Source organism: Plenodomus lingam (assembly GCF_022343315.1).
Source record: "Plenodomus lingam strain CAN1 chromosome Unknown contig_30, whole genome shotgun sequence".
In the NCBI taxonomy this organism is placed as follows: Eukaryota; Fungi; Ascomycota; class Dothideomycetes; order Pleosporales; family Leptosphaeriaceae; genus Plenodomus; species Plenodomus lingam.
In genome coordinates this window covers 375,840-391,954 of record NW_027093945.1, presented here as the reverse complement: position 1 = coordinate 391,954, position 16,115 = coordinate 375,840, and the positions used below count along the sequence as shown (strand labels likewise).

Here is a 16,115-nt window from a genome sequence, read left to right as displayed (position 1 = left end):
TTGAGAAGGAGGGTGGGGGGCAACTTTGTATGTGTCTGTGATTTGCAAAGATGGACAGGATTGGCAGGATTGACGTATGTAGTAGTGGGTATACGAAAGGGGGTAGTACGGGGACCCGAACAGTGCAGAAGCCCGGATATTTTATAAGCTGAAAGTCTATATCAAGAAGAAGAGGCAGTAGTAGAGGATGTGGGGATGCAGAGAGCGACAGAAGGAAACAACGAAATGTGTCACGAGTCACGGGCGGTGATAGGTTGGATAGATGCGGACACGCTGTACGCAGCTGAAGGATGCCGCGGTCCCAAATGGAGACTTCTTCCTTGACATGGAATCTGTCCTCTGCTGGAGATCGGCGGCGGCGGCGGCGGAGAACGGGTCCACCGGGACTGGTTCGCGACAAGAGGCCCCTGTCACTCACGTGCCCACGCGCTTTCACCGGAACGCCAACCCCAACTCCTCCACGCAACACCAACACCAACACCAACATCAACACCAACCGAACACCACGATCCAAGGCAATCCAACCACCCCACCCAACCACCATGGAAACAACAGAAACCCCCGAAACCCTCGACACCGAAATCGCCCTCCTAAATTCCCACCTCCAAACCCTCCAAGCCCACCGCGCAAACCTCTCCTCCATCCTCCTCTCCCAACCCCACCTCCCCTCCCACCTCCACCTCACCGCGCCCACCCCCCAAACCAACACCGCAACAGCAACCACAGTCCACAAACTAGTCGCCCAACAAGCCCGCCGCAACAGCGCAAACATCTACCGCGCCTGCGCCGGCATCACCGCCTACAAAGTACAAGACCCCGACCCCAACGCCATCCACGGCGGCGCCGTCCTCGGTATAAGCATCGATGTGTCGCTTGGTCGCGAAATCGCGGGGACATATCACGTGTTGCTGAATCGTCCGATTGTGCGGGGAAGAAGGGTGTTGCGTGTGTATAAGCATACGGTTCCGCCGTGTATTATGCTTGCGGAGTTGGCGCGCAAGTATCTGCCGGATTCGAGGGCGAGTGGAAAGGATGGAGAGGTGGGGGTGGGGGATGCAGAGCAGGATGTTGTGGGGTTTGGGCGCGCGGTGAGGCGGGAGATTAGGCGGTGGTATTTGCGGAGGGCGGATTTGGTGGTGGTGCGTAGGGAGGCGGGGGTGGAGAAGGAAGAGGAGGGTGGGGGGACGGGGCAGGTATTGAATGCGTATGCGAGTGGGGAGGATGAGGGGAGTGAGGATGGGGAAGAGGGAGATGCAATGCCCACGTCAGCCAGCAAGATTGTGGATATCGAGGCTGATCAGAGTGTGAGACAACTTCATGTTTCGTGGTCAGATGGGAGGATGTTGGCCGCGAATGTCACAAAGGACGGCCAGGTGGCAAAAGCCGTTTGTAGGCTACGAGATGGCAGTCGAGACGAAGCCATGAGCAGAAAAGCCATTGGTCCGCTGCGGAATCTTGTCGCAAGACTCACCTTTCCAGACCGATGAAGAACACGGGCCGTCACCATCTTCACAAAGGGAGCATTGGCGCTCAAGGCGTCTGCTGTCCGTTCACAGCGTAGAGATATCCGCATTTGTAATCTTCCACAACAGCCAGAGTCTGAAACATGCTATTTGGAAGCCTAGTGCATCATTGCAAAATCATTCACTCGACCCTTTTCCCAGACTGCCTACTTGTACCAGGTTCCCCAAAAAGCTCCACCCGCGTATAGAAATCTCCATATTCATACAAGCACCCCGAACCACGTTCAATCCCGCTTATCCACATCCTCGTTTCGCGGCTCCGTACTCAACTACACCATGACTTCGTCAGCCTGTTCAGAGTCCCACTCCATCCCCGCCGGCACATACCTGATTTCCATTATAAAACTGCTGGTCGCGCGGCTCTCTCGCCCTCTGATCCGCCAGCGTACGTACGCGCACACTCGGTACCTCAGCCGTGGAAGGCTGTTGCTGCCGCTGAGCTTGACTCGAGTGTGAACTCGTTGTCTGGCCAGCAGGAGCTTGCGCGGGGGCTGCGCCAATCCCAATCACGGAACCCAGCGTACTGCCCACGAATCCTACGGTGGAAGAGAGCAGGCCAAAAGCACCGCCGACGAGGCCCGTGGCCGTACCGACGATGCCGCCGCCGCTGGCGCCAGAGTAGGCGTCGGTGTATCCCTTGACTGGCACGAGGACCAGTGTGGCGCTCGGTGCCAGGTCGATGTCGCCCAGCGCCTGGCTCTCATCTCCAGCAGAGAGCTCCCGGCTCGGCTGCGGGGGCAGAATGTGGCGAAAGTAGTAGGGAGGTAGCTGTTTGTTGTTGATATTCGGATCATCTTTGGCGAGCTTGGAGAACTCGTTATCCACCCATGACCGAACCTCCTTCTCCAGCGTCGCCGTTCGTGCGAATGAAGAGCGTATTGTGCGTCCGTCGAATAGCCTAACGTTCAAGTTCACAACCTTGGCTTGTGATCCTCGGGATGAAGATTTGTGGGGTTGATTTTCCGTCCCACTTTGGGCTTGAGTGCTGCTTTGCTCTTGCTGACGGTTTGCCTTGCGCTGCTCGGCTTGTGCTCTGCGCGCAACTTTGTCCGCTTCTATTCGTGCTTTTACGCGGGCTAGCTCTTCTGCTTCCTCCTTTTTCTTCTTCCGTAGCGCATCTCGAGCAGCTTGTTGTGCGGCGCTCACAGTTTTTGTGGAAGGCTCGGACTTGGATTCTGGGGCTGGGGCTGCTTTCTGCTTTCCCTTTAGGTTCGCTGATTGTGTTGTGGCTGCTACAGTCGGCTGTGGCTCGGATGGTCCAAACAGATCATCTTCAGCATTCTCTGGTGCCATGTTATCAGCGGGCTCTGTAGTAGCTACTTGTGGCGCTAATGTTGGCGCTGTACTGGAGCCTGGAATGGGCTCTGCCCCAAGGACCCTCCTTATCGAATTGATAAACTCCTCCTTGGTCACATCGCTCTTCAGTTGAACCTGTAATTGCCCATTCTGTATGACGACGAAAGTAGGAATGTTCGAAATGTCGGAAAAGGCTGCTAGGAAGCCTGCTTCGGTCGAGCCGGCCTGAAGGCGCAAGAGGACGGCTTTCTGGGCGAGCAGGGTTGATAGCTTTGGCGATAGTTAGTATCGCGAGACATTCTAGGCGTGTAGAGAGATCATAGCTGCAGGCTTGAACGAACCCATCCACTTTGTAGCCATTCTTCCTCCCATTCTTTGCTCGTTGCGCCGTCATCTGGCCCATCTGTCAGACAGTCTCCACATTCCGAATCAAGCATAGGATTTCCGTACCGCGCACGAAACAAGCAACGAGCTTCTGCTCCTGGATCGCGAGCGCGATGCCACTCTGTAAAGTGCCTTCGTGGAACATGTTGATGACGCGGTTGGAGGTGTGATTGTGCCTGTTTCGCAGGGTGAAGCAGCAGAAGAGCAGGGATAATGCGCGCCTTGATGCCCGCGGGGTGAGAATTGGTACCGAGGCCAGATAGGTCAGCCATCATCACGCCGACATGAGCTTACTACTAAAAGTCTAATGCATATGCTCTCACGCTTTCATAAATACAATCATTCCTAGGGGATATCTGCAGCGAACGAATCTATTAGAAATGCTAATTTCCCATCCTATTGTGTCCACCGCGCCGAAGGAAAGTAAATGCATGGAGGAAGTCAATGCTGAAAACTCCCCCAATCACCCGCAGGGTGCATCCAAAGGAAGATGCCGCGGAAACAAATGCTGTTGCGTGGGTAGACTGAGCCATATGATGTGACGCGGGCTGCTCCTTCTCCGATTCACTCACAAACCTCAGCATCGCCATACTAGGCCCGGTCCTGCTGAACGGGTATCTCGTCTTAGGCAGAGGTCAGGTCGTCATTTCGAGATAGATGGACGCATATCCAACCTCTGATCCTGCCTTTTATTACTCCCTCTGTCATCCCTCTTTTCGTCGCAGCACTTTCGCATTCTTATAAAACGACGCACTTGCTCTTCTTCTTGTTCGCTTGTTGCTGAGGACGAGGGCTGAGTACAGCACTAGGCAGTGTCAGCACATGAAACTTTGATTGGTAACCGAGATGACCTACCGAATGGCCTCGTCGAATACACTCTTCAAGTTGCGCTGTGTCAGGGCAGAGCACTCTAGGTATTTCTGTGCCTTGATCTCCTTTGCGACCATGACTGCCTGCTCGTATTGGATTGGCGCCATCTTCTTCTGTCTCAACGACTCCTTGGTCGCCTCATCATCCCTCAAATCAAGCTTTGTTCCGACCAAGATGATGGGGACGCCGGGCGCGTGATGGTCAATCTCGGGGTACCACTGATGGACTGGTTAGCCTCTTTTGTGTAACAGGACGAGCCAAGCAAGACTGGATTTCTGACCTTTGCCTTGACGTTGTCGAATGAGGGTGGGCTGACGATCGAAAAGCAAATCAGGAAGACATCCGTCTGCGGGTAGGAAAGTGGCCGCAGCCGGTCGTAATCCTCCTGACCGGCAGTATCCCACAGCCCAAGGCTTATGGGCTTGCCATCTACCATGACATTTGCCGAATAGTTGTCGAAGCTGGACCCTGTCAACCTGTGTGCTTCTCGCTGCATGCAATGGCCAGACTCACACTGTGGGTATGTATTCACCGGGGAAGGCGTTTGTTGTGTACGAGATGAGCAGACATGTCTACGCTGTTAGCCTTGAGGGGTTCCATGGCAGTGGGGATGGGCAATCGAGTCTCACTTTGCCCACGGCACCGTCACCAGTCACGACGCACTGCACTGCTAATCAGCGACCAAAGCTCCAGAGGGCAGAGGCGTGGGCGTCTCTGTATGTTTTGCGGGCGCGCACCTTGAGCGATTGTGTCGCGGGAGCGGCCATCGTGTTGCTGCAAGAGGACTTGTCGGCTTAAGCTCGTCTGCGGGTACGGGGAGGCCCTGCTCGGCGAATCGAGAGAAATGGGGCGGGCGCGGGAGGAAAGAGGCGAGGTGCGGAGGTCGGGGGAGGGAGGGGAGGGGGGAGGGGGGCGGCGTGGTGGCGATGGGGAAAATGGGGATGGCACAGCTGCACGGCGGATGGGTCAGAGGCAAAAGAGGCAGTGAGGCGCGCAGAGGGGTGAAGGAGGCAGCGTGGGGAGTGTTTGCGCGGGAGCTATCTGCAGCGAAGGAGGCGCTCTATCGCTTGGCAGACGGCGGGTTGAGAAGCGAGCTTCGACAGACAAGACGGTGGACAGAGAGAGAGGGATGGGGATGCGGGCGAGTCGAGGCAGCTTGGGCCACTGGCACCGGCGGGGATCGAGTCGTGCGGCCGCGGGTAGGTAGGTAGGTTGGTTTGCTAGTGAGCACTGAGCAGCAAAGCACTGAGGGCAGTGGGCACCAGGCACACTTGACGATGAGTGCAAGTGCGTGCGTGCATGCACCGACGTTACGAGCAGCAGTACGAGGCGATGGGCAGAGTAGCTTACTAGTAGCACACAGTTCCCTAGTCGCGAGGGTGGAGGGTGCAGTATGCAGTATGCAGCGTGCAAGTGTATATGCAGTGGGTGGGCAGGTATACAAAAGAGGGACAGACGGCAGTATCGGTAGGTATCAGGAGCAGTGTCAGGAGCAGTAGCAGTAACAAGTAGCAGCAACAGGAGAAGAAGAGAAACTTGTTCAAACCTCCCATGTGCTATCGGTGGACAGGCGCGTATGGAGCTGCCGTTCTGGAAAGTTGAAACCGATTTGCGACAGCCACACACAATGGTTGTAGGTACACAGGCGTGATAGGCAGACCATAGCATAGGGCCCCCCCCCCCCTCCCTTCCCCCGCTCCCTCCTTTGGGCCGTCGTCTAGGTAGACAGCTCTGGACCTACCAGAGCTTTTGCGCACCGCGAGACTTGCTTTGCGCTGCTGTTCACATGGCGCGCCCCTTGCCAGAAAAAGACATGTCCTGTCTCCCCCCAGGCAAAAGCACACCACTCGCAACGGCCAGAGCAGCCACCTGGGGCACTCTCTGGCGGAATACCTACCTACCTAGGTACTCTACATAAAGTACTACCATTGGCTATGCCTGGCGTCATGTTGGGTACATACTACATACAGTACATGACAGTAGAGTAGTAGAGTAGGATGGATGGTTTGAACACCAGTCAGCGGGGCACCCCCAATAGAGATACCTACCTAGGAGTAGGTACCACACCATACCTGCCATACCTGCCATACCATACTTACAATACCTACTACTCATACGCTATAGTCGTCTCATCCCATAGTACATACGAGCCGAGAGTCTGTTTCTCTGCCAAGGGTTCTCTCTCTCTCTCTCTCTCTCTCTCTCCCCCCTCCCTCTCTTCTCCCTCTTCTGCTCTGCCGCATCCCATCAAGGGTGGTCATGCAATCGAGCAAATCGAATTCCTCGCCTTCTTCTTAGCCTCGTGATTCGCCCTGCAGCTTCCATAGCTTCCATGTCCCCCCTCTCTCTCCCTCCTCCACTCAGTCCCCCCCATTTCTGCTCGCCAGCTGCACATGGGAACTTCCAGCCCCAGTACCAACACCACCATCTCCGCCTCCGTCCCCCGCTCTTCCTATTAGCCGACGTCAGGCTTGTGATTCTGCAACACTCACCCTACAGGAGCACTTGCAGCCTGCTTTGCTTCCTGCAAATCGGACCTTCCCTCTCCTGTACCCCTTCTGTCTTCCCCTTTTATCTTTGGCTTTCGCTATCCAGTCAAGTGGCGTGAGTGGTAGGCAGAGTAGGTAGTGGTAGGTACCATCTAGAGTAGTGACTGCGTGCATCATTCCTCTCTCGTCCATTGTTTGGCTGCACATGGGTCGCCTGGCGTACTAGCTGCATCTGCTGCACGCTCTCCACACTGTCCTCACCCTCTTCCGACATGTCTTTTCCAGACTACGCGCCAATCATCAAAACAAGCCATCTTCATTGTACCTACTTCCTAAGCCTTGTTCATGCCAGCTTTACCATGTCGGCTCCCTAAACATCTCCCCACAAACACTCCCTCTCAACACAATCATCTCGGGTATCTCAAGACGCCAATGCAACCTAAATCAGTAAAACAAGAACAAGTCGCTACCGTCCTGCTTCGTCTTGCCAACAAACTCTGGCCTCAAAAGCAGCTTCATCAGCGATTCGTGCAGCTCCTTCATGTCCAGAATACCCCGCTTCTTCTGGTCAATGTACGACACATCAATCACCACTCTCTTCAAGTTCTTGCTCGTCAGCGCTTTGTGTTCGAGCAACTGAACCAGACGATCAGGTGTTCCCACTCCAAAATCAATTCTTTGTTATGAATCAGTACAGCACATGGTACGCTCATCTTGGTAAACATACTTGGTCTTCTTCAGATAGGCCACTTGATCCATCAACTTCAGGTGTTTGGCAAACAACTTGGCCACGTTGGAGTCTTTGACACCGTGCTTGGGCAGACCCGACTTGAGAGACCTGCACACGTCTGCAGCTCGGATTCCAGAGGCGGTAATGATGATCGTGTGCGGTGATCCGTGGGGTTTGGGAGGAGTAGGACTCAGGTTACTTGATAACGAGATGAGAAATTCAGGAAGGCTCTCCAGAGTACGTGGCTTCGTCCATCTTGTACTGTCCTGTACAGTACGAGCTACAGAGGTTAGAATACTTTGGCATACATTGGCAAACTTCGACCTAGTAGACATACCAGATATAAACTTGTCTTCCAGTTCAACACTGCTCAGCTCTTTCCCATACAGACGCGTTCTGGCATTAACATAGTCGGCAAGTAGTTCCTTATCCAACCGCTCAAATGCGTGGTTTACGCCCAGTTCTTGATCCAAATCATCTTCATTGATCTCCTTGGCCTTCTGCTTCTTCTTTTCCTTCCGTTTGGCCTTCTTGGCAGCCTTCTTGCTGTCCTTGGTTGCCTCAGGCTCGGCTTCTCTCTTCCTCTTCTTGGATGACGCCGTCGTATCAAACTCGGCCTCGATCAGGGGTACGCCTCCGTCTGATTCTGAATCAGACATTGTGTTACTGGTGTTGGAATGAAGTGAATGTAGCACCTCGCAGTCGTGCAACAGAAAAAGTTCCAGAACTATCGGTTATCGATAAAGCATGCGCTAGCCTAATGGGGCTTGGCCCGGGCGGACGCTGGGGAAAGCGCGTCCGACCGACGCGTTACCGAATGCCTATCAACAAGCCCACTTCGCATCAAGAAACCCCCCTCCCCCACCACCACCACATCCATGGCTGACTCTGCGCGCAAGAAGCAACGCCTGTCGCCTGAGCACGACCTCATCAATACACCCAGCAACGATGCGCGAACGCCCATAACACCTTTCCGCCGTGCCATCAGTGCAGGCCCCATTCCAGGAAGCCGGAAGACGCCAACATTTCGAACGCCAGGGACTGGGAAAACTCCACGCGGTGGCCCAGCAACTCGACCCTTACCATTCAGGAGAGCGGCGCCCACGACACCCCATGCGATCAAGGCACTGAGAGAGCGTGCCAATGCTGCTAGGACACCCGGCAACAACCGTCGAAGAAGTGGGAGGATGCAGAGGGAGACTCCGCGTGATCTCTTGCGAGGGTTGAGTAGAGGTGGGATCCAATGACTTCTTAAAATCAGTGAAGCTAATCGGATCATAGCGCTTGCCCGCGATAGTCGACCAGTTCAGCCCTCGCCTCAAGTTCAAGCCAAGCCAACCCGGCATTCAGCGCTCGATCTCCCAGATGTAGAAGATGGCCCAGATCCTGCAGCGCCTCGACTGTCCATGGCCCTGGGTGACATGTATGACGACGACGACGAAAGTTACCACAGTGCCCCTCCACGCCAATCGCTTCTCCCTGACCTGCCAGACGATGTTGACGGAGGGACTGTACAATCTCTCGAATTTGGACGCCGAGCAGTCAGTGAAGATCCACGCCACATGTTTGGAGGTAGATATAGTGCGCACTTTGGGGATTTGAGCGAGCTGGGCGCCGTTGACGAAGAATTCGAAATCGACGGCACGTTCATAAACCAACGGCGAAATACAATACTGGACCAGCCTATTGATGAGGCCCTGGAGGAAGACGATACCACGACTCAGTTACGGGCTTTGACTGGTCGAAGGGATGGTCGTCCAAGTGACGTGGATCTAGGGATTTTTGGACGAGACGATGATGATACCGAAGAGCCGACTTTCCGATTCAACATACCGGAACGCATACGTGCACCGGCGAGAACACGGGAGCAGGAGGAGCAGGAGCAGGAGGAAGTTGGGCAAGACGCAGATAGTGAACCTCCAGGTCCACAAGACGAGAGTATGCAATACCTAGAGGATGACGAGCAGAATGAAGCTACCATGGCACTGAATGGCGACGATCCTACCGAACCAGGCGGAATGTTGGGTTGGGAGTCAGAGGATGCAGCAGAGGATGACGCAGCTCTTGCTGCATATCGAGAAGAGGCGTCTGCGGTAGACCGAAGCTTGGAAACGCAGTCACCCGAGCGTCCTGTTGCCGCGAAGCAAGGTGTGAGAGCACCGAAAGAAATGCGCATCTCGAAGCGCGGACTGGACTATCCATCATTTCCGACTGCAAATGTCAAGAAGCTTGCCGCGAGCTTCATGAAGTCTCAAGGGAGTAAGGCCCGATTGGCTCCTGATGCAATAGCTGAGCTGGTGAAGAACACGGACGATTTCTTCGAGCAGATTAGTATCGATCTTTCTGCGTACGCACAGCATGGTGGGCGCAAGATTATCGAAGAGAGCGATGTCATTGCGCTCATGAAACGGTATTTTACACCCTTTATTGTACAGACGTGTACAAGTATCTGCATTCCGGCTCACTGATCATTCATAGGACCCGTAAAACCACTGGCAATACTACGTCATTCTCACTGGCGCAGAAGATGCTTCCCAGAGAGCTGCTTCAGCAGCTACGGATGAAACCTCCCGTCAAACTCAAGGGACAGAAGCGGAGGCGGCTTGACAGTATACGAGAAGAGGAAGATGACTGAACAAAGTCGCAGCAATGCTTTTATGACCAATCGACGCTATGCCGGACTCTTCGTTGGATGCCAGAGATGGGCTTTTTGACCACCATCCAGAACATGACAGAAGTGGCCAAGCTTAGCGCGTACCTGTCTCTTGTGAGCTGGGCGCAGGCTGCGACTGCGCTGTGGGGGACATACCATGTGAAGATGTATTGTGTGTGATTATTCCGCAAATTCACCGTCGGCGGTCTGCCGATTGGTATTCCCTTTGGTTCGCGCTCATAGTTTGTGAGGAGATCCGGTACTGCGCTTTATTAGATACCCCGATTGTTACTCAATATCATCTCCAAGAACGTACCCATTGTCTCTTCCACCCAAATAGGTTGGCTCCCACTCCATTCCGCCATCTCTTCGACACTAGGGAAGAACCACTTCCCCTTCTCCGGCTCATTCTTCGGCGTAAACATGTTTCCCTTTGCTGGTATCCTGAGCAAGCCCTCAATCCTGACCTCGCCCTCTGGCAACGCGCCATTCTTCTTCCTAAACCACTGTGCCGCCGTATCCTTCTTGATCCATCCCCTGCAGCACAGAATCTTGTGTACATTTCCCCTCGCATCTTTGCGCTCCAACGGCGTAACCACCGTATACCCTTCCTCGCCATCCAGTATCCTCGGCCCAATCAACATCTCCTGATCATGCCGCAACACGCCCGTCGCATACACCCTCCTATAATCGAAACCCTTGGCCGCCTCCGGATCAATCCTCAGCGGCAGCTCCAGCGGCGGAAACGTCAACCGATCCTCAAACCGCGCTATGAGATCGGTTTTCCAGCCCAGACGCTGCACCTGCCAACACCCGAGTATGAAGGCGGTGGCGGGGATGGCGGCCAGGATGATGAGCCCGTAGCCGTGTTGCTTGCCCACTCGCGCCATTTTCGCGGGCCGGTCGAGGATGGAGACGAAGTTTGGGTCGAGGCCGGGGCCGCCGCCTACGGAGCGGCGCTGTTGGGGGTTGCGCTGTTGGAAGCGGGCGCGGAGGCATTGGGGACGGAGTGGGGAGCTGTTCGGACGCGTGAAGGGTGAGACATGTTGGGTGTAGTGGCGCCGGAGTAGGGTGAGGAAGGGATTCGGTTTCGACATGGTGGGGTTTGGTGGGTGTTGTGGTGAAATTGGGGGGAAAGTCGAGATGGGGGAATATCATGTCGAAGCTCGGGTTAGGGCTGAATGGGGTATAGTCCCTGCAAGTGTACATTGCGTGTGTCGACTATCTTGGTAGTTGCGAGCTCTTGATAACAGCACAACACAAATTACTACTCAAGATTGCGAACATGACGGAAGTTTTGTCATCTAACAACGAGATTGCGGGAGATGCTGGTGTTGCCAAAGGGCAGGATGGCCCACAGAAGGACATTCTGATCGAGGAACTGGACGAGTTGCTCGAACGATACCTCCACACGCTTGACGAATATCAAAGATTCAAAGACGAGCTTTCGAAACAGTTGTCTTCGGTGCGTTTTGTCAAGCTTCAGTTGGTCAATTGCCAAAGCTGACAAAAGATGTAGGGTTTCATGTCCTTGGCTCAAGCAAACTTCCACAACTCCTCCTCCGCAATCAGATATGGCCAGGACTGTTACGATGACCGTATGCAAGCTATCCGTAAAGTGTAGGTAATTTTGTTATTTTCATGCATGCTTATCCCAGTATCGGCTTCCTGTTTTGTCCGAATCCAACTAATATGCCCAGTCACATATCCGAAGGTTCGGATGATGACCCCAAAGCACATTTCTCCATCAAGTCACAGGATCTAGCAAGATCGGCAAATTCGTCTGAGAAGGATATTTCAGAGGAGCAAAAATCAGGTGACTTCTCACCAGACACAAATGAGGAATCTGCAGAAAAGCCAAGACAGGATACAGAAACTCCAAGTAACGGTAGTAGTGTGGAGCCACGGGATCCGCTGCGTTGGTTTGGCATCCTTGTTCCGCCTGCTCTGCGCACCGCACAATCTACATTTATTACGGCTGTCGAGGGACCCATTGCTCGAATAGCCACGGTCGCGATGGATTTGAGAAGCCAGGAGATTGAAATCGGGCGGATGAGGAAGCAGATCAAGAAGTTATCAGCATAGGGTACTTAACAGCATCGCGGTTTCTGGATCAGAGAGGAGGAGGAGGATCTCACGTTATCAACGATAAATTGTACTAAATTAATATTGCGGTCGACATCATATCTGTATAGGTCATGGCAAACATAGATCGTCTGACGCTGTTGCATGACTGTGTCGTGGTTGCATGGGCATGAAAGGTACAGCAGCAGCTTGATTCGATCCCAGTACATGCACAGGCAGTGGGTTAATGGCTGTTGGAACATGAAGATGTCTGACCACGTACACAAGCATGCGCGATGATTTCTATATAGTCAATATGGAGATGATTTATTCACATCTGACACAATTTGACTGGGTACATATCATATAGTAACGTATCGCTCAATCTGTTCTTGTCTTGAATATACTATTGCAAGGTATGATTTCATGTTGAAGGATTGATATAGTCTCGTCTCACGAAATTTGCTGGAGCTTTACTATTGAGCAACGGACCTTGCCATATTATATACAGAATCGGTGAGTGGGTAGGTCTCTGCCTGCGTCGGACTTCCGAGCCTCGTCAACTTCCCCGCATACCTACGACAACCACAACTTACACTACTTTTGCGCCTGTGAACCCCCACAACCGGGACAGTTACCTATCAATCTTACAAGAAAAGACAAGGAAGTGAATTACACTGCCATGTCTGACGAAGATCTCGAGCAAATCAGGCGTGCGCGCCTACAACAGCTGCAACAGCAAGGTGGGGGAGGCGGCGGCGGCGGCGAAGGTTCAGAGCAAGAATCAAGACAGTAAGTAGCACCCAAATCCACATGATCGTAATCCGCTGAACGACTCGCAGGCAAAGAGAAAGTACGTTTCCCACTCGCGACAATATACAAAACACATAAACACAACCACTAACACGCCCCACCAGACGAACAGCGCAATTCCATCCTCTCCCAAATCCTCACACCCGATGCCGCCGATCGCCTGGGCAGAATACGCCTCGTCAAGGAATCGCGCGCAACCGACATCGAGAACCGCCTCATTATGCTTGCGCGCACGGGGCAGATCAGGCAAAAGGTCAGCGAAGACCAGTTGAAGGAGATTCTGGGAGCGGTCGCAGAGCAGAATGAGAAGGAGGAGCAGAAGATCGTTGTCAATCGCAGAGGAGGCAATTGGGATGACGATGATGAGTTGGAGGAGCTCATGAAGGACGTTTGAGGCCTGGAGGGTTGGAAGCGAGGGGGCTACTTGGGGGAGTGCATTGGAAGGCGTTTTTTTCGAAGGATAATGGCATGCGGAAATATTTCTTGGGACCGATATGATAGCGGTTAGGAGTAAGACAGCAATATGTGAGCAAGGTTATCCGCAGAAGATTGCATCATAGTGAGAGCTCAGTGCATGTGCTATTCGCATCTTGACATGCTATCACAATCCACAGACCCTCCTCCACTAGGCAATCATTCAAGCTCACACCCGCCCCCTCCCTATGCGCTGCCTATCACCTATTACTCGCCTATAAATATTACAAGGACGTCTAAATATTGAATCCAGCGGGAGTCAGGAACATACCAAGCAACTAAAACCGGAAGTCCAAAAGGCTTTGGAAGGCTTAGTGTGTCTTGGGCTATTTTCCACCTGGCGGCTGCTTTTGCAGAATTTGGGGTCCATAACATCGTAACAATCCAGTTGGGTTCGTTGGCTCGGGTTGGCTGTATATCTTGAGTCTGCGTTTGGGGGCTTTATTGGAGATGAGATGGCTTTCAATTGTATCATTTCTATTTTTTATCAAGCGTGCGGTTATATTTCTAGTATTGCAGCGACCGCCATGGCAGACTGTTCCACTTAGTTCACCACCACCCGAGGCCTTGGCGTCAATCGGTTGCCGTGACGGAAGAGATTATCAGGATCATACTTGTGCTTCAGCTCTTCAAGTCGCTTGACATTTGCACCGAACAAGTTCTTGGGGTCAGCATCGACAGCTGAAAAGAGTCAGCATTTCATTCAAGGTGGTACCGAGAGTCGAACAGGAGTACTCACGTGCGTAATTGCTGTACAGCCCCACACCGCTCTTCTCTTTCTGTGTACCGTTGAGAGATTTTTCTGTCGCCTTTGCGAGCATCTCGCGCGAAAAAGTGCGGACTTCGGCGTCGAAGGCTGGGTCGAACCTGGCTTGGTGTTAGTCCTATTGATGCTACTTGATGTCACAATTTGTGATGGTGAGATACTGACCACTTGACCATGGAGGAGACATTGTAGTACTCCCCACGATTCGAAAATGACATCTCTTCGTTTGAAATCTCCATGACCTTCTTATACGGCATCATCTCGAGCAACAACATGCTGGAATTCATTCCCTCATGGGACATGGCGAAATCAGTGAAATCAGTATGAAGCTGCTTCACAAAGTTGAACTGCAGAGGAGCCTTGAAAACGCCACCACCAAACTGTTTGCGTCCGTCAAAACCTGCCCCGTCGTTCAGTAAGGAGTTCAACTTCTTGTAGGGAATCATGGAAGTGTGATTGGCGATTGGGCCGAGCTTGAATAGATCGCCGTAGAACGCTTTGCCCTCCTCCTCAGTGCCGTTGCAGAATAATACCGTCATGATAACGGGAACATTTGCGGGAGGGGGAGCAGAGAAGCCTATTATCATGGCTTGATCGCCATTATTGGTGGCGTGGAATTTGTTTGCAAACTCGACAATTTGCGGGAGCTTCTCTGTGGGAAAGACCAATGGACCTGCAAAGACGGGGTTCTTCTGGTCGTGGCCCTGGAATGTGAAGGCTGTAGTGACGCCGAAGTTTTGTCCGGCACCGCGAATAGCCCAGAAGAGGTCCGGGTGCGAAGTCGCAGAGGCGACGACTTGCTCGCCAGATGCAAGAACTACATTGGCAGAGACGAGGTTGTCTTGATCATGTTAGTCAATGGTCTTTGCCATACATATGATTTGCGCTAGGATCAAGCTTACCAATAGTCAATCCATACCTGCCACTGAGGTACCCATATCCGCCACCCAAAGTAAGACCTCCCACTCCAGTGTGGTTGACCGTTCCACCAACTGCGGCAAGATCATACTTCGCAGCTTCAAAGTCGACATCTTCCCAGATGGTACCGCCCTCAGCTGTGACTGTCTTGGTCTGCGGGTCTACGGTAACCTTGCGCATGCTCGACAGGTCAATGACGATTCCATCCTCAATTGAAGCAGCTCCTGATGTGGAGTGACCCCCGCCACGAACTGTAAAAGGGATGTTGTGAGCTCGTATCTGGGCAAGAGTTGCAGAAACGTCGTCAGCAGACTTGACTTTGACTACCGCTGCCTGTACGCTGATTAGAACGATCTTGATGATGTTATCCACTCAATGGTTGTTCCATACCGCTCTTTTGATACAGTGCTCACTCCATCTTACGAGACTCGACTCGTAAGCTTGGCCGTCGTCTGGCGTCAGTACTTCGGCAGTTGTGTTGCCCAACAACTTCTTGAGCGAGCTGTAGTCAAAGGCGGTAGCAGATCCCATGGTGAATACTGGTAGTCTGATCGTTTCTGTAGGTTCGGATTGTTACAGTCTATATACCAACAATCCCGTGCCTTATATAGGGAATTTGATGGCCTATCTGACAAGCTTGCTTATATACCTCTCATCAAGGCTCGGATCCTTAGGTACCCGGAAGGACATTGAGTTTAGTAATTCGCATGGGCACACCCGATGTGCTTGGTACTATGTTAAGTGGGGTTGCTTCTCCATGTCTCTAATAGGTCAACCCACGCTACCAAGCCGTCCCCCACATGTCACCGCAGGAGGCAGCATCCGATCCGACGAAGTTGATCTTCGTTGTCTGGAAATCGCAAGCATGGGCTGCGTGATAGCCATCTTTCTGTTAAGCATGTAGGACAGCGACAGCCATCACTACCAGTGGTGGGGCCACCTTGTAGATCACCGAGATTCACACGTCTCAAGCCAAACGGAAGATTCATGGGTATTTCGACTATTAAATACAACGTAAGTATAAAATCTGTACTATATGCATAGTATAATACGCGTTTCAATGGTAGAGAAGAGGTTCTGGCCATGGACGATAGACTGTGGTATTAGACGACTTGTGATTGGATGGAAGCGTCGC

The 16,115-nt window shown here is 52.8% G+C and overlaps 8 protein-coding genes across 8 annotated transcripts; 3 read left to right on the top strand and 5 right to left on the bottom strand.

Annotated features, from left to right (window-relative positions):
- Positions 1–734: 734 nt before the first annotated feature.
- IAQ61_008425 (uncharacterized protein) lies at positions 735–3,348 on the bottom strand (the record flags this gene model as incomplete). Its single annotated transcript, XM_066097994.1, has 3 exons — positions 735–872; positions 1,932–3,064; positions 3,270–3,348. 3 exons carry the CDS (start codon positions 3,346–3,348, stop codon positions 735–737), a joined length of 1,350 nt encoding a protein of 449 aa, XP_065952039.1.
- Positions 3,349–3,941: 593 nt separating this feature from the next.
- RAC1 (Rho GTPase protein rac1) lies at positions 3,942–4,840 on the bottom strand (the record flags this gene model as incomplete). Its single annotated transcript, XM_003838415.1, has 6 exons — positions 3,942–4,008; positions 4,059–4,291; positions 4,354–4,534; positions 4,587–4,645; positions 4,703–4,735; positions 4,811–4,840. The coding sequence occupies 6 exons, from the start codon at positions 4,838–4,840 to the stop codon at positions 3,942–3,944; spliced, it is 603 nt and encodes a 200-aa protein (XP_003838463.1).
- A 1,596-nt stretch (positions 4,841–6,436) lies between these two features.
- Positions 6,437–8,003, bottom strand: IAQ61_008423 (uncharacterized protein). The gene is made up of 3 exons (XM_003838414.2): positions 7,630–8,003; positions 7,290–7,572; positions 6,437–7,238 (listed from the first exon to the last, which is right to left on the bottom strand). Exons 1-3 carry the CDS (start codon positions 7,949–7,951, stop codon positions 7,007–7,009), a joined length of 837 nt encoding a protein of 278 aa, XP_003838462.1. The 5' UTR covers positions 7,952–8,003; the 3' UTR covers positions 6,437–7,006.
- A 167-nt stretch (positions 8,004–8,170) lies between these two features.
- Positions 8,171–9,927, top strand: IAQ61_008422 (uncharacterized protein; the record flags this gene model as incomplete). Its single annotated transcript, XM_003838413.2, has 3 exons — positions 8,171–8,525; positions 8,574–9,702; positions 9,771–9,927. 3 exons carry the CDS (start codon positions 8,171–8,173, stop codon positions 9,925–9,927), a joined length of 1,641 nt encoding a protein of 546 aa, XP_003838461.2.
- A 20-nt stretch (positions 9,928–9,947) lies between these two features.
- On the bottom strand, positions 9,948–11,042 carry IAQ61_008421 (uncharacterized protein; the record flags this gene model as incomplete). The annotated part of the gene is made up of 3 exons (XM_066097993.1): positions 9,948–10,050; positions 10,102–10,207; positions 10,262–11,042. 3 exons carry the CDS (start codon positions 11,040–11,042, stop codon positions 9,948–9,950), a joined length of 990 nt encoding a protein of 329 aa, XP_065952038.1.
- A 188-nt stretch (positions 11,043–11,230) lies between these two features.
- On the top strand, positions 11,231–12,030 carry IAQ61_008420 (uncharacterized protein; the record flags this gene model as incomplete). The annotated part of the gene is made up of 3 exons (XM_003838411.2): positions 11,231–11,410; positions 11,465–11,565; positions 11,646–12,030. The coding sequence occupies 3 exons, from the start codon at positions 11,231–11,233 to the stop codon at positions 12,028–12,030; spliced, it is 666 nt and encodes a 221-aa protein (XP_003838459.2).
- A 542-nt stretch (positions 12,031–12,572) lies between these two features.
- On the top strand, positions 12,573–13,216 carry IAQ61_008419 (uncharacterized protein; the record flags this gene model as incomplete). The annotated part of the gene is made up of 3 exons (XM_003838409.2): positions 12,573–12,801; positions 12,852–12,862; positions 12,927–13,216. The coding sequence occupies exons 1-3, from the start codon at positions 12,692–12,694 to the stop codon at positions 13,214–13,216; spliced, it is 411 nt and encodes a 136-aa protein (XP_003838457.1). The 5' UTR covers positions 12,573–12,691.
- Positions 13,217–13,536: 320 nt separating this feature from the next.
- IAQ61_008418 (uncharacterized protein) lies at positions 13,537–15,894 on the bottom strand. Its single transcript, XM_066097992.1, has 5 exons — positions 15,371–15,894; positions 14,965–15,334; positions 14,228–14,903; positions 14,036–14,163; positions 13,537–13,977 (listed from the first exon to the last, which is right to left on the bottom strand). Exons 1-5 carry the CDS (start codon positions 15,509–15,511, stop codon positions 13,841–13,843), a joined length of 1,452 nt encoding a protein of 483 aa, XP_065952037.1. The 5' UTR covers positions 15,512–15,894; the 3' UTR covers positions 13,537–13,840.
- Between the last annotated feature and the right edge of the window lie 221 nt (positions 15,895–16,115).